Genomic DNA, 17,872 nt, shown 5'->3' on the forward strand with positions numbered 1-17,872 from the left:
ACAAAACCAACTCTATAAATCTAGTTCAACTTGTACCTGAGGTGTGAAACCACTACAAATAAACCCGAAGAAATAGAGACGAGTCGGGAGTGCATTGGAATAAGATTTACCAATGATTCCCCCAAGTACCAGCGATCATATAACCGTATTGCAACGAATAACCATGCTCCTATGTTTGTTATCACTCGTGACTTTAGGTGTATCATCTTATGTAGACTGGTTTTAATTACATGATAAACTACATTCGGATCTAACATGGTTCCTTAACTTGAGACCGGAATCTTTACCCGTTTCGGGGAACATGAGTGAAGATGTGTACACGCACGGAGCAAGTCCTATCGGCCATTTTCATTGTGTCGATATATGAGACTATAAGAGTGAAACCAATAGGTTGAGATCTTAAAGGCCCTAAAACCAAGATCAGTTTATGTTTTTATCTTACAGCGTGTAAAATAGCCGTTTTGTGGCTGTTGAAATTTAATCACCACAGTAGTTCAGCCATGATCCCACCACTTGTAATGCCCTCATATCATTTTGACAATCGGGGTCTTCAACGGCGAAAATAAACACTTAACTTGTGTTAAAAAATAAGACAACAACTTGGAGATACCAGAATTTGCCAGAAAAAGATTTACCGAAGGCAATGTGACAGCTTAGTAAAACAAGCCATTCTTTCCACGGAGTGTACACTGTGTTAGGCGAGAAGGTTGACGTAGAATGGCTAGGCCAAGAGAGAAATTATTTCACGATGGTTTCAGAGTGTTACTTTACAGGCATTTTACCTCAACAGCAACGAATTGACTTTTTTCAGCATATGAAAGATTCATTTATCATCAAATTGTATCAAAAGGAATGATAATTACTTTCGTACGAATTAATTTCGCCAAATACCGGCATGTGTTACGATTTGTCATTTCACAAAAGCGTATCAAAAACATCAATAACTAACTCGAAAATGTGACACCTCGTTTGCTGATAATTGTATTTTGATTGAACACAACAGAAATGTAAGCTTTTCTTTTCAAATCAATGATGAATCGTAACTTTTAAATAACTACATGAATATATCCCTCCGCCAGCAATGACATAATTATGAAGTGAAATGTTCAGGATATATACTACAGTAATCTTGGGATGGATATAGTGTGAATGCAAGTGAAATGTTCAGAGTGTGGGGTTGGGGTTGGGGTTAACAGTATGCTTGGGGTTGAATACTATAGAGTGTGGGGTTAGGGTTAACAGTAATCTTGGGGTTGAATACTATAGTGTGAATGCAAGTGAAATGTTCAGAGTGTGGGGTTGGGGTTGGGGTTAACAGTAATCTTGGGGTTGTATACTATAGTGTGAATGCAAGTGAAATGTTCAGAGTGTGGGGTTGGGGTTAGGGTTAACAGTATGCTTGGGGTTGAATACTATAGTGTGAATGCAAGTGAAATGTTCAGAGTGTGGGGTTGGGGTTAACAGTAATCTTGGGGTTGAATACTATAGTGTGAATGCAAGTGAAATGTTCAGAGTGTGGGGTTGGGGTTAGGGTTAACAGTAATCTTGGGGTTGAATACTATAGTGTGAATGCAAGTGAAATGTTCAGAGTGTGGGGTTGGGGTTAACAGTAATCTTGGGGTTGAATACTATAGTGTGAATGCAAGTGAAATGTTCAGAGTGTGGGGTTGGGGTTAACAGTAATCTTGGGGTTGAATACTATAGTGTGAATGCAAGTGAAATGTTCAGAGTGTGGGGTTGGGGTTAGGGTTAACAGTAATCTTGGGGTTGAATACTATAGTGTGAATGCAAGTGAAATGTTCAGAGTGTGGGGTTGGGGTTAACAGTAATCTTGGGGTTGAATACTATAGTGTGAATGCAAGTGAAATGTTCAGAGTGCGGGGTTGGGGTTAACAGTAATCTTGGGGTTGAATACTATAGTGTGAATGCAAGTGAAATGTTCAGAGTGTGGGGTTGGGGTTGGGGTTAACAGTATGCTTGGGGTTGTATACTATAGTGTGAATGCAAGTGAAATGTTCAGAGTGTGGGGTTGGGGTTGGGGTTAACAGTATGCTTGGGGTTGTATACTATAGTGTGAATGCACGTGAAATGTTCAGAGTGTGGGGTTGGGGTTAGGGTTAACAGTATGCTTGGGGTTGAATACTATAGTGTGAATGCAAGTGAAATGTTCAGATTATTACCTCCATAGGGTTGTATACTAGTGTGAATGTTGTCAACATCGCAAACATCCCAATTAGGATTACAAAGGTTATAAATGGTAGACGGTGCGTGGCAGTGGTAATGACGCGTAAGGATTATTTATGGTTCGGTTTGGAGTACGGAGTGCTGTAGATCTTTGTAATAACATCAATGCGTAGTTAGCCCGATGTTTCACTTTAGGTCAAACTTCAAGTGTGGGCAATTTTTTAAATTGTAAAACCATAGCTTGACTCGCTTTAACGCAATTAGTATAAATCCATAACTAAAAATGGTGTTGAGTGAGGAGAGAATGCTTTGTAACTTATGGTTTCCTGAATTTAAATGTACATCATGATGTTAACAGTTGTTTCTTTGCTAAATTCCAAACATGTGCAAGAACATTGAAATTAAGCAAATATTTTAAATAATGCCAACAGTTTGTCAGAATCACTCATGTTCCACACGGTTATCATGCACTTCCCAAATTAATGTTCCCATTTTAGGCCTATTTCTAGATGGTTTTTCTGAAAGGCCTATCAAACAAGAAGCTAAAAAGGGTAAATACGTGAACATTTTCCTTCTTGTCAAAGTCATTGATAAAAAGTCATCAAAACTTCACTGGTATCTAAACAAAAGTTGATATAGCAAAAGATGTCAGAAAAACTTACCGCTTGTACAGCACACGACAGACACCAAAGCTGCAACTAAACAGATTATCGCACACACATTTGACCCCATTCTAGCTGGAACAACGAAGAGAAAATGTCCAGTTCAAGCAAAAGAGCCTCTCGATAAACTACGGACAGGGAAGGAGTGTCTTCAAAAACTAAGTAAGGTGTTTCTTTCTGATCTACGAAGTGGTAAGAGTATCGACCGTAGCGGCCGGACGAGGCGCTAGGGTGCCGAACGGTGCCGGTATATCGAGTGCGGCGATACGTGCTAACTGGGATCCTTTGCTGCAATGGTGAAACTCTATTGTGTGAAAGAGCAGATGTGATCAGAGTTCCACGCGCTATTGGAGTTGCCTTCTTCCTCTCCACTACTAGAAAACAGATGTCACGAAGGCAAATTGTCTTGTGTCTTGACCATATAGAACTAAGGTGACCACACCATACAAAAAGAGACACCAACGGCTGTAGTCGGCTTGAGCGCTACAGTGTCTTTCTTATATGAAGAAAAGTTACCTGAATGTAGCGGGGGTTAGATCTGAGTGAAGTGAAGTCTGGTCGCCGACTCTACTATACACTGTCAGCGTGCGGCATAAGACATTTATATTGAATAAAGAAACACGATGTTTTTCTGTGATCTACCATTGGACGAATCGAAGTCATTACAATTCGTCCGTGTTAAGGATAGGATACTCTGTTATAGCTAATTACAGGTCATCTCTGTTCATTATTTATGTAGTGTATGTTGGTGGAAATGGTTTGTTTTAATGGTCCCGGAAGCTATTCACAATGTTTGATGAACAATCTTACCGGTAGATTGTCAAAGCTCTCTATAAATTGGTTTATTATCCATTAAGCCTTAAAGTTGCATGCCAATTTTCGTCAAAAGATTTCTCCAATAGAACGTATTCTGACGGGTGATGCTGTTTAAAACGTTCGTATGCAACGGACGATTAACAAAATACGGTGCAAAGTTTGTTTTGACATAGCCAGCAATACTATGAAAGCTTATAACTTACTCGAATCTATAAAAGTGGCGATTTAAAATTTAAATCAAGTCGCAAAAAAATCAGACCTTGCATCTTGAAGTTGCATTAAGTTAACCGTGGATATTTGTTGCAAATTAACTACATTATGCCTATTAAAATATGTCAAATAAGTGACTTTGATGGAAATGAATAAATCATAAAGGTACAGTTCTGCTCTTGAAAGTCATTCTTGATTTGAATCAAATTAGCATTAATAACATTGTTGCTCTTTATTCAGTTTGCTTTTTACATGACAGATGCACATTTATGACCACAAAAATAAATGAATATTTCTGGTTCAATTTCCTTTGAAATTATGTCAAAGTGAACTATCGGAACATCGTGTTGTTTAAAGGGAACTATGTTCGAGCATCGTGGTTAGGGATGGAGCTTATGCAGGACCGTTTACGATAAGATGAATCAGTATACGGAATTCTATGACCTCTCATTTTGCAGAGCGTCTTCACATTCGCATGAGTTTCTCTGATCTAGTAGTGAAACTTTTAAGGAGAAATCTTTATTTATAAACCTGTTCGAAACATAATATTACTAACGTCTACATTTTGCGCAAACCGCGTGGAAGATAGGCTCTAGAACAATTCAAACATTGACAGTCACTATGTGGTTACATTATAGGCTGGGTTTACATCAATCATTTACTCGTGTAGGAGTGGAACAGCTGCATGTACCATACTTCAAGTTTAGTTATAAAGCAAATTTATCTTAGAGCGAAGATTAATAATGTCTGTGCATGGTAATTATGGACAAACAATTGACATCATTCAATGTTTGAGGAATCATTATTTCCTTTCTCATTCTGCACATTGATCGTAGTCTTTGATTGATATTCTGTCGCCCCTCTTTGTTTGGAACATTTTATATTCCGATTTTATTAAAAACAGGCGTAAACACTTTAAATCAACCGTGAAAAGTACACAAAAAGTACACAGATTGCTAGGTTATTTCCAGGAAGGGAGACAGAATTTGGTTCTTTATTATAAATCAAAGTTGTAAAATTAACAATTGGTTGTGGACCTTCGCTCATTTAGCTGGCGATTTTCACCCCTTTTTTTGTAATGAAAGACAAATAGGTTTATTTACGGTAGACTGGTCTGTATTACCTAACACCTTGTCCTATAACCGTTCGGTTTTCTCAAGCATGAAACATCCATCAAACCTCACTCAGATTGAAGTACAGGTGTTTTAGTTCACGACACACCGATATACAAACATAATGTTATTTCACAAACGTTCCAGGGGCTGATTTCACAACATCTTAAGATGAGTTGTCAGTGTTACCATAGTGATATGTATTGTGACATCACACTTTGCTGAGCATTAATAGTGATTTCCAGTTGGATCAATTATTAGCTTTTGGTGAAATCGAGTACTGGATCCCGATATAGGGAGACTGCAATATCCTGAAAGGAGAGCTGACATGGATACCCCCCCCCAAAAAAAAAAAAAAAAAAATACCAAAAAACTTCTCACCGTGTTTCTAGACTCCTGTGCCGGCTTTTTAAAGTAACTGGCTCTTTGGATCGTCATTTAAGACTGACAAAAGGGTCTGTTGTGATGAACTTTTTTATCAGTCAAAAGTTCAAATTCAATGCCTTCAATACGGTTAAACTCAGGCATGAGCTAAACATGAAATGACCCATGCATTTGAAATGCAACGTTGACGTCATTTGTTTATTTTTTTGATGTAGGCAAAATTTGCACTGGAATAGTATCAAACACAATGGCTTTGTTTTACACCGTTTTCGTTAGGTTAGATACTAATAAAGGAAATGATAAAAGTGGATTGCAACTTCTCTTTAAGAATGAGGTCTAGATGACACTGGGCTGACTCTTAGTTAGAGAAGAACTCCATCCACCACAAGATTGTTCACATTTCCTTCCAATATAGTTTAACTTTTGGAAGAAAACAACACCACTTAAGCCTAACTGTGACCGTGAATGTTCTTAACTGCGTCATACTTTGTTGTTGTTTGATTTGGCGCGTAGTTGTCATCCAATTTAGCCGATTTTTGACATTGACATATTGCCTTTCTTATGAAATTGTTTCCTGTTTCCTTGAGTGGCCTCGATCCCTCAGAGCAAAGTGATGGACAATGTCATTACTTCACTAATACTCGACAACCCTTCAGTTCTTTATTAAAATCTCGTAGATTCTTCAAACCTAAACAATTTATGCCCTTGTACTTCTACCTCATGGTCTCAATACGTAAAACCTTGATAATTTCATTTTTGTCCTGAAGTGTAAGCACGGCACTTATTATTTGCATTCCATTTTAGACTAAGTAATATCATATATTAGAAGAGGAAATTTGACAATCTCTGCTATTTGACCTTCTAACCAACACAATGTGAAATTGCTTGATAAGAAAGTTCGATTCAGGAAACCTTGCCTAATGTAAGTGGGTTTGATTCAGCTGACGCAATGCGTGATCAATTGTAATTCGTATTTGCAGCTGAGGTAGTGTGTGATCCATTGTAACTCATATTTGTATAATTGTGTCTATAGTCAGATTCATGCAAGCAATAGGGCGGGGGCCAGTGTATGTATTACATTCCAATTATCGAGGGTTCCCATCGCATCCTTTCAAACAGGCCAGTACGCGCTTTATCAGTCTTAACCAATACGCATGCGCTGAGGTATACCACTTAACTTGCTAGTACGAAACGGGAAGCAAGTTTGTATTCAGGCCTGTAAGTTTTTTAAATGCTTTTATAAAGAATTACTTTTACATATAGATGAGAGTGTGTGAACGAGGCGAAAGTAAAACCCAATTTTGTATGTCTAGCTATTTACCGCGCTGCGTGCGCCCATTGTCATTCATCAATAACAAATCACCAACATATGCAAATCTAGATGACAAAATGTACATTATCAAAACACTGACGAATCAGTTGTGGAAAGTATTGTTGTTTTTTTACCACACGCCATTAAACCGTATAGACGATGTGGTATAGCGTTAGAATGCTGAGTAGTCTCGCGTGTTTCTACGTTATCACATTACTCTATAATCAGCAAAACCTCGATCAGTATTACAGCAGTTACAATCACATTAGATAATCCAATTGGACCAAAGGATATAAGAGAACGTGTATTAATGTAAAACCCTCTCCTACATGAAAGACGAATGGAAAGTTATAGGGAAGCTTTTCTTTTCTCTTTTCAATTGGTAATATCCTGCTTTTTAGCGACAAACAAGTTTGAAATCTTATCGTGACGTCACGGAGATGAACAAGAAGTCAGCAATAATTAATGATTACTCAGATTTAGTATTTGGTTCTATATTTATCTTAACAATGCTTGCTGTGACACGTACAGTCTTGGGTGTAAAGTATAGACATATTGGCAACAATGATACATGCTACTCTTAGCTGGCACCTAAACTGAGATATAACATTCGTGACTTACGTGGTTGTACTATTTGCGTGGTTACAACCTCGGTTTTACGTTTCATGTGAAATCATACAAAGCGGTGTCAGGAATTGATGAATGTGAAAGTTTAAAAGTGCTATAGAATGGAATGTAATTTGTTCGTCCATGCATGGTGCATATAAATGGACAAGGCGATTTGCATTCAAATGTTAGCCTTACACTAAAGGTAAATCAAGTTAAAGAAACTCGAGTTGGAATTTCTGCGTTGGAAAGAACCCCTTGGTTTACACTTCACTGCCGTGTCAAAAAAGAATAAAATAGTCGCACCAAGCTTAAGTAAATAGTCAAGACAAATAGGGCCTGAGGCTACAAAGCAAAGGATGTAAAAATCATATTTCTTGACGACTTGTCCGAGCTATATTAAGATGCGATGCAAACTGGATTCGATTCGGCAAGCTTCAATTATTTCATTAATACGAGGCGAGGTTTGGCTTATTAGCACGGACCGACGGCCGTTCGTCAATAACAAAAACCGGGCACCATCAAGGCACAAGCTCGCACTGCCAATCTAGACAGAATGCAGACGAGTTGGTCTTAATTTACTCTGACACTTAAACAAGTTGAACGCTCTTTCAGAGTGATTTGGTAGATACATGAATGCCGAACTTTACATCGATACATTATTTTGATTCTACTTGCAAAGAAACAGGTTTACGTCACAGCTGACTGGGTGTTCAGAAGTGCTGTAACTTCGGAATCAGAAGAATAATTTTGTTGATAATGTCAAGGTCACAAACATGGACCTGGATTTCATGTCTTCAAATCTTCAAATCTTAAGATGCCTGACATGATACATTTGGATACACTTAGCAGACTGGAGCCAAGATAAGCTCATCATGTATTCGTTTAGGGAGTTCGTCTCTTCAATGTTGTATTCCTAACATCAATGTTTAATCAACTTTGAAGGTTGTGGCGCTTTTAAGGCAACTTATCGGTAGGTTATCTTTTTGAACAAAACGGTATTTTTTATGCCAACAAAAGAGTAAGCATTATTTGACACCTGAATTTGGGTAGATTATCCCCGAAAATGCTTTGATACGTTGCGAACTTTACCTTGCTGGACTTTATTGGCTCCTAGATTTGGGTTTCCTTAAATCGGCTTACGTTCCGAACTTTGGCTATCTGGTAAATTTGCGGAATGGATTTAGATTTTCCTAAATGGGCTTTCGTTCCGAACTTGGGCTTGCTAGACTTGTAAGCAGTCTTGACTGAGCCATATTCGGACTGTCTGGGCTTTACCTTTGCCTACTAGGCTTGATTAAACGAATAATGTTCACGTTTGCCCTTTCTAAACCTGTACCGGACCTTTGCCTCGGTATTTCTATATCATAATTGCAATTTACTTGTCCATGAGTGTTACCAGAAAGCTCTCTGATTTAACGGTCCCCAAGAGCTGATTTAGAGCACTTGTTGCTTCGGTTTTGGCCCCGCAATGGGCCCCGTCCATCTTGAAGCTCTTGGCGTTATATAGGCGTAAGATTACAAACTCGCTGCTGAAGCCTTAAAGGCACTGGATGCTGCAAACGAATTGAACTGAGCTTCACCGCTGGTGGACTGGGTTGTTTAAAACGAACACTCCACACATTTCTGAACTATCCTGGATTTGTGATTGGCTTATATTGACACGTGATCAAACGATCCTAACAACGGTTTGTTTTTTGGGGGTCAAATTTATCACCAAGTACACGAAGGTATTTCACCATCCACCCCTCCAACCCAACACTCAAAATATGCATTTAACTCATGTTGTAAAAGGACACCAACGTTAAAACAATATTTGATATCACATCATTGCAACAACAACAAAATTTTCGTTACAGAAGTTGAATAAATCAAGAATCATAAAACATGGAGTCAATCAGAAACTCATCGCTCCGTAGCAGACATAGCTGATAACTCACTCACATAAAACTACACAAATCAATTCCTACAGATTAACACCGCATAGTTTCAATCCAGCATACGTCATATTACAAAGAAAACCCATTAAAAATGACGATAGAATTACATGCCTAGGAAATAACACATGTACTATAGAAGAGCCGCTGTATATGGGCTCAGTAAACGGTCACGTATCAGAAGGTAGACCCTTTAGTGGTGGCTATTAACAAAGTATCACATTCCATGTCTAGTCATGATAGAGAAATAGCCAGTACTTGGGGCGGGTTCCAACAAGTCGATAAAAAACGTTTTCCCTCCAACCTGACAGTAAGATCTGTTCATCAGAAAACAGAGATTTTTTTGTCATCTGATAGAGGTATAATTTCCCATGTAAAATTGAATTTGATGGAGGCAGGCGGATAAAGCATAGATTAGTGCTCTTGTTATGGCCAGAAGGTTGAGAAATACAATACTGGGGCTAAAGCATCTGGCAAAGAAAATATTCTGGGTATCATTCACTTTAATATATCACAATGTAGATAAAGGAGTACACATATATAGGACATGATATAATGACGGTGCCTACAGTGGGGACGGTTTAGTGTTGCAAGCAAGGCCAGAGACCCGGGATAATTCTCTTGTATTCATGTCTTTTTTGAGGGACTGCGGCAAAATTTTAATAGATTATGAGACGGATGGTGAGTTCCAATAATGAGATTGTTTCTTGCATCTTCAGAGGCTGATCGAACCTAAAGAGGTACAAGAGGGTAGACCTAAGGGGTGGCTCCTAACATGGTCCCAATTGTTGCTGCACTTATACATTTCTGACCAGGCACTGATTCCATCATACGTGCTAAGCTTTTACTCTTTTTACAGATTAGCTTCTAAGAAAAAATGGGGATTTGAATATATTACCATGTGGTTAATGCATCACCACGATGCCTCATTACCACAAATAGAGGTAACATCTTGAGGCATACAGTGTAAATCGTCAACGCAGTGTACATTTTATTTTCACATTATATTCTTATTTATACTGTGTTCTGCAGTAGTATAGTAGTAGAAACACCCAACAGTTGCAATCAGTCCTTCTTTCCTATTATCCACTGCCTCTTGTCCTCAGCGAGCATCCTTAGCTCTTCCATGTTTTTTCCAGACCTCAGTGATCCCATCCATGCATCTTTTTTTTAATATACATGTTTGAATAATCGGCTGGTGGTGATAGTGGTATGACGTCATCTCAAACTATGTTTGCTCAGTTACCCAAACATTCATATGGGATATACAGTTTTTCCCACTCGAGAACCACTCTAATGACAACTGCACTCCATAAGTAAAACCTTGTCGTACATACTATCCAATATGGGTTCAATGATTTGTTTTTCTACCAATTAGGGAATCAATGGTTCCCGAAAGCTGAAAGATGTTTGGTTGTTAACGCCACCTGCCCAAGTTTCTGGCCTCTACACAGCTACGGCTATATAAACTCTTATGAGTATAGGATTTGAAACTTTGCATGGTGGGTGTATAACTAAGAGATGCTTGTGGTAACACTAAGTGAAAATCTCTTTATCACACATGAGATATTCACATATATAGTGTTACCGCAAACGTAATCCTAATAGTACAGGTTTCTAAACACACGAGTTTCATCAGTATAGCAACGCAAACGTACGGTAGTCACTTGTATCATTTATAACATTGAGACAAGCCAACTCTGTCATAAAAACCCCAAAATTAATAACAATTTCTTTCGGACCTTGATTGTATTTTTAATAATCGTATTACATATATCCTAGCACGTCGGTTAGGATAAGGGATTCCTTAGAAGTAAAAGGTCTAGTTTACATACGCTAGAATGAAGTAATTAGGACAGCTTTGGTGTGAATAGATGATGAAGGTGGGTGCTGGTTAGTTGGAGACTTTGACGCGCGCGGGAAATCATCTTGAACAGATTCTGTATCATCTTTATTCTGTATCATTGGTAACCAAACCGTGAAATAATGAACGATTCATTGAAGGACAATACTTTTAGCACTGTTCGTTTCTTTATTAGGTGTCATCTTAATAAATATTATTTAAAAAAAAAAACAATAAAAAAAACAGAATAATATACGAATACAACAAATTACAGAAGCTGTCATTGAAACATTTGTTTATTTATTTTATTTAATAATATACTTGTTAGACATGTTTATTTACTCAAACAGTTGAAACTGATTTCCATTTGGAAACATGCATTCAGCGTGAGCGCGTCCCACAGCCTGCTACAAAAACATCAATTCCTGATCTTAAAAAGAAAAAACGTTCTTAGATAAACAAAAACTGACGAAATTCCTTTAACCCGTTGTTAATACAACTCATTTCTCACCCTCTTTTGTTATAAATGTCACTTGTTCTGATAGCCGTTTCTTCAAGTCATTGTTATTCAACTCGTCTTAACCTCAGACGTTTGGGGCTTCAGGCCAATTTACTCCCGTCGATTTCCCGCCTTTTTGATATCAATCAAGAAAAGAAGCAAAACTCAACGGAGCAATTCAAGACCCCTAGATTCTGAGCTGGAAATACGTTTACTTCAAGATCAATGCACAGGCAGTGAGAATCAGCAACAAAGAGGCGGGCCAAGATCGGCTGAGACAATTCTTGCTCTACTACCCCCCCCCCCCAAACCCTTCCAAGATTCACCGATCTGTGAGAAGTTGAGGAAGAGAGAGGGAGAGAGGGGGAGTCGTGGGTTCATAAGATTGCAATCTTAAAAGGGAAACCTACTGACGGGGCTAATTTTATCCACCGGAATTGATTGCACCTTTTTTTAATAATAATAAATTCTTCAAGCCATCAGCGTAAAATATATTTAAATACAACTACGGTAACGAGTATAAGCTGACTTGGTTTTCAAGTGTCCATTTTTTCCAGTCGAATTAACTTGGTTCAGGTCATGTCCTGTGGAATGTCTACATTGATCTGGGAGTTGAGTTGTTGGTTAAAAAATAAAAAATATGCAACTTTTTCTTATCCTCTTTATTTTATTTTAAGAAGAAGGTGATTACGTTTTCGTGGGTACATGTCTCTGAGTGGGCTCTAGGTAATTCACTTTTTTTAAGTGTAGGGAACCAAATAATAATTGAAAAGCAGACGATTGGTTAATGTTCAGCTGACGGGTTTAGAAGCAGTTGGTCTGGGGTTCGAATCCCAACATAACCTCGGACAGCAGTGTGGGTAGGATTAACTGGATTTAGCTATAAATTTAAATTCAGTTGATGGATTTGAAAACCTTTTGCGTCCACAACTTGGATTCAAAATGGCGGACAACGCTATCCGTACTATATTTGAAGAGCACGCTCGTATTGTTAAACTGATTAACAGAAATTAAATTAAAAAACATTTACTTTCAAAAACTTACCACAAAGTCCCATCCTCTTTCAATGGTTTCGCTGTATTCAATAATATTTGTGTAGTCTTAACAGGTTTATGCCATTATTGGAGTTTATAGAGAAATTTAAGATATCAGAAGTAATGCATTCAGACATCGACATTAATGAAATATAAACCAGTATTTCTTTATCTTTACTGCTCCTTAGGCACAAAGCTGTAGGAGAAGCGATTGAAAGAAGATAGCATTTAAGACTGTAAGTTTGTAAGATTCTATTCTGAAGATGATGTCTGAATCGGTGTTTTCCTCTTTAGTCGTAATGAGTCTGGTATTATGCCAATTTGAGTTATAGAAGATGCATTTATAAATAAAAAATCCCCTCATTCTACACATTTTACAAAACGGGACAAAGAGAATAGTTTCTAAGAATTATGGGAGCATTACTGGGCATGAATGTGTCTTGTTATTATTTATTACGCGTTTTCTCCTTGAATGAACATGACCAGATAATCGTTATCATTTTAAAAGGTCCATTATTAGTTTTTTCTGAATGGGAATGTTATGGTAAATTATCAATTAAGAAACAATAAAGCCGCCCGCATTAGTTTCTGAATACAGACTGTGTATACGTGTATGTTTAATTTATGATCAACGGGGGCACTTCAGACTAAATAATCTCTCAGAATGCTTACTAACATTACGATCTTTATAACAAAGAGACTTTCTGGAAAACATATCATAATTTTTCAGTGTCATTGCCCAAAGTATTTCGACATCAAGAACATAAAGTTCTTATAAATCATTCAGCAACCTAAAGATTGTTTTTAGACCTGTCTTTGAAAGATCATCAGACTGAAATGATCAGGGAATACTATTTAGTCATTTGTCAGTTTGTAATTAAAGAAAACAATCTCACTCTAATTGACTAATTTCTGTGAGATTTACTCCTAAGAGTAACTAATCAACAAAACTATCAGGTCCTGATTAAATTCATCTTCAGGATTAAAACTATTGAACAACCAGGATAACCGATTTATTCTTAGATTAGCTTTAATTGGTTCTCTCATGTATTGCTAAGCATCTTAAATAATTTCCCTTGCGGGTGTCGTCTATAAACTAAGTCGTGTAATAATCCACTTGTTAACTAATTATTATTATTTATAACTTCTTGATTTAGATCTTTTCCACAAGTAAATTTCTTTATCTAAAATAGGTAATCTTAGCTAGGGTGTTTTAACTCTTGATGACAGAATCTACACAGGGTTGAATACCGAGATAAAGTCTGCCTCCGGTATTGGGTTGAGGAATTGGGGCGATTTAGGGCCAATGCAGTGAAGAAAGATGACATCGCTGTTGTCTTAGCTTAAAATAATGTTTGAATATGAATTCAACGTTTAGGCCCATTGCATCTAAGATGCGGAGGTATATTGATGGTAAAAGGACAGGAGTATAGCGTTCGGATTTATGAAAGTAAAATGCGAGCTGCGAAATAACACTGCGGTCGAGAGTCATGAATGAACACAACTTGAGGGAAGCCCTCCGTGGGGAATTTGACTCAAGGCTTGAAGAGAGAAGACCCAGGGGTAGAATGGCATAAAAGTTTAAAAGGGAGATCTGACAAAAATTATGTCATTTGGAGCATTCAAATACATCGCTAATATAAACCAAGGCTGTCAGGAGAATGTAGCCCGGTCCTTTTCTTGGTTTGTGTAAGAATGAGCCGTGATTTCACAAAGAACAAGGGGAACCAGACGAAGATGAGGTGATTGATAATGGTATCATGGTGCTTTGACTAAAAGGAGGGTTGGGAACAAACACCTGACACCGTTATCTCAGACACACCAATATTTAGGTTCAGTTACGGCAACACTCAAGACTCACTACAGGGTTTGAATTCGCCATGGGTTGGAATGTGAAAACAGCTCAATCCGTTAGGTACCAATAATATGAAGAGATTTCAATCTTGCAGCCTCTGGCAAGCTCACTTTGTTTTCTTTCTGGCTCCAGTTGAAGGGGAGAGAGGCAATGTTTCACGGATGAGGGGACGAGGATTTTATTGACTGGTTGCGAGGATGGAGAAAGTTAATATATCAGGTGTATTTTGAGATTGAAGACTATTTCTGGAGGACGCTGTGAAGGTGATATCACACATCAGTATAGGTTCTTAGCAAGTGGCCGACCATTAATGAAATGGGTTCTTGGCAAGTGGATATCAACTAATGGTTCTATAGCAACCCTAACCGATTGGTTGACCCCAAGACGGGCAATAATGACCAGGAAATGAATCTGGGAGAGAGACGCATCCTTGAGTAAATTTTGACCCGGGACCCTGTTTTGAATGTAGATTTATTAGAAACACACCACACGTAACCCATTTCATGCGATAAAAACAGAACTCGTATTCTTTGAGTTTGCTTCTAAATGGATCACTGCAAATGGTCCATTTAAGGTTTGACATCCATTCAGTACAACATGCTGTATTTTAAATTGATTATTTGTCTTTAGAAAAAGTAGAGTTTGGAAATAAGCATTTGCTTTTTATTTGTGCGTCGGGGGAAGAACAGCCCCAAACGTACGATGTCACATGTTTTGTTTGTAATGAGGAAGTGAAACTTGACAAACAGAATGTTAACAGTGTTTCATCACCATTGTGTCTGCTGTACCAAATTAAGTCATTCAAAATGCAGTGCTTTTCAACGACATAACAAAGATTGAACATTTTGCTGTCATCGTGTCTATTTCAAGAAGCAAATGCCAATTGAAGTGTTTCTTAATGTGTTAAAACAATTACAGAGTCCGAAATGACATCAGCCAACACTAAACATAGTTCATATTTCAGCAAGTAACTCAATCACATCAACAAGGCATAGGCCTACATCTGCAGTTTGTCAACGAGACAAACAGGAAAGTGTCAGTCATAGTGATACTTTATACTGTGCTTTTCAATATTCAATGGCACATCTGAGAAACCCCAAGAAGAGCGAATCAGCCAATCAGCTTAAAACGAGTTGCATGCATGCCTTCGCAACACAAAGCTTCAATTATAAGTCCTTATAATGTGAATTTTTTGTTCTCACCATTAAGTTGTTTGAATCTTAATAAGCCTCTTTTCTAATTAATAAAGGTATAATTATCTTGTTAGATTTGGAGTGCATGATTAAAATGCAAATTTGAATACGGCATTATAAGGATTATGTCCTACTTTTGAGAAGTTGTAAATTTTAAAATGTCTGGATATTTTTTTTTTTTACTTTTACTTTGCGTAGTATACGCTAATCAAGTGGAAATGTTTAGTAAATATTAAGACAATTTGATTAATGTGAGTCAACTATCTTCAGAAGTAATTGTCTTCATAATGTCTTACTGTTTCCTTGAAGACAGTCTTCGTGTTCCCTTGAGTCTTCTCCCTTGAGAGGACAACCCGGTCATTAGTTCGAGAGAGTTGCGTCATGTTTCAGTGAAACGTAAGCAATTGAATGTTACACCTCGATGATTTCACAGTACACACCAGAGTACGAAGTGTTCAAGCGAAACTAGTTATCTAGACGTCTTTCTGGTCTAACACGTCAGGATGCTACATAAGGAATCACAACAGGTTGTAGAGACAGCGTGAAGAAAAGTTGAAGATGCTTCTTAAGGCCGGTGGAGCGTTCAAGTTATCTCTCATCTACCACCTCCGAAGTGAAGTGTCTGAGATTAGTCTTATTTAGCTTGGTGACGGCATTTCTCCGAAGATGTGAGGACTATGAGATAGTCTTTTTCAGCCTGAGAAAAAGACTAATCTTTGACTCTTTACATCTATGGAGGTGTTAGATGGGAGAGATAACTTGACACCCTAACGACCTTAAGAAGCGTCTTCATAGTTTGTTCACGGTTTCTACAACCTGTTGTGATGTATGGATGTAGCACCTTGTGTTTAACAAGAAAAGTCACTTGTCGTGTGACATGTATTGGTACACCCAAAGTGACTGGCTTTTCGAGAAGAAAAACAACAACAACCCTAAAACCAGCTGTACGAGCCAACTACACAACACTCTCGAGATTGCCATAACCGCTCTATGAAGAGGAAAACAAATTAAGAATTAATAATTCAAAGTTACATACAAATCGTATATATATAGCCCGTTTTCCCGCATGCTGATTTCAACCAAGGACACGAACGTCACACAATGCTTGTCTCGTTAAAGGTAGTGGACACTATTGGCAATTGTCAAAGACTAGCCTTCACAGTTGGTGTATCTCAACATATGCATAAAATAACAAACCTGTGAAAATTTGAGCTCAATCGGTCATCGAAGTTGCGAGATAATAATGAAAGAAAAATAACCCTTGTCACCCGAAGTTGTGTGCTTTTAGATGGTTGATTTCGAGACCTCAAGTTCTAAGTCTGAGGTCTCAATATCAAATTCGTGGAAAATTACTTCTTTCACGAAAACTATGGCACTTCAAAGGGAGCCGTTTCTCACAATGTTTTATACCATCAACCTCTCCCCATTACTCGTCACCAAGAAAGGTTTTATGCCAATAATTATTTTGAGTAATTACCAATAGTGTCCACTGCCTTTAACACAAACTGGTGAAATTGTAGCCAAGGGTCCTGAATTGACAAGATTCCGGAAATGTTTAAATTATTGTTCATAGGAAAATTATTATTTTAAGCTTTACGTTCAAGGAGGAAATTACTTGACGGATGACCAATATGATTGGAAAAATCTCTCCTTAGTGAGAAGGTGCGGTTCATATGTGTGAAACTGGGAATCTTGCGTCTCGTCTACGGCCGGGAATCTAAAAGCAATCACTATGTTTAGTACAGGTATGCCAAGTTTTGTTTTTTTGGTACCCATTTATGTACACCTTCTAAGATTTGACAATGTGATGCAGCGCAGTCTACATGAATACCCATGAGCATCCGCATCCGGGACGCATGGTGTTACGTCCAAGCCGTGTCTCACCAAAAGCTCTTGCTTAATAAAGGGCACAAGTGTCAAGACCGGGACTCGAACCCACACTCTGCTGATCAGAAACACCATGGCCTGAGTCCAGTGAGCTAGACTGCTCGGCCACGAATCGCCACATTGTGACCAATCAAACACCGGACGTGTCGGACCCGGTACATCAAAGCGTTACCATACAGCAATATCCAGTTAGTAATTAAAACAAATTAACAAGAACTCAACATCAATCTTCCAATAATCTACAACAGATTGTCATTTTGAAAGAAAATGTCAATTGCTCTTGAAGTGGCTACTCAGCAGTGTCCAGGCAACCAGCGAGGGAGGAATCTTCAAGTGCT

At 38.1% G+C, this 17,872-nt stretch overlaps 1 protein-coding gene across 2 annotated transcripts in view; it reads right to left on the minus strand.

The window, feature by feature from the left end:
* LOC139937244 (uncharacterized) overlaps positions 1 to 3,404 on the minus strand; it is a 31,872-nt gene extending 28,468 nt beyond the window's left edge. For both annotated transcript variants that reach the window (XM_071932332.1, XM_071932331.1), the window contains exon 1: positions 2,847 to 3,404. In XM_071932332.1, coding sequence (XP_071788433.1) covers positions 2,847 to 2,916 — 70 coding nt within the window. In that variant the 5' untranslated portion in view covers positions 2,917 to 3,404. The remainder of the gene's footprint in view (positions 1 to 2,846) is intronic.
* Between the last annotated feature and the right edge of the window lie 14,468 nt (positions 3,405 to 17,872).

The sequence above is a fragment of the Asterias amurensis genome, chromosome 5 (assembly GCF_032118995.1).
Source record: "Asterias amurensis chromosome 5, ASM3211899v1".
In the NCBI taxonomy this organism is placed as follows: Eukaryota; Metazoa; Echinodermata; class Asteroidea; order Forcipulatida; family Asteriidae; genus Asterias; species Asterias amurensis.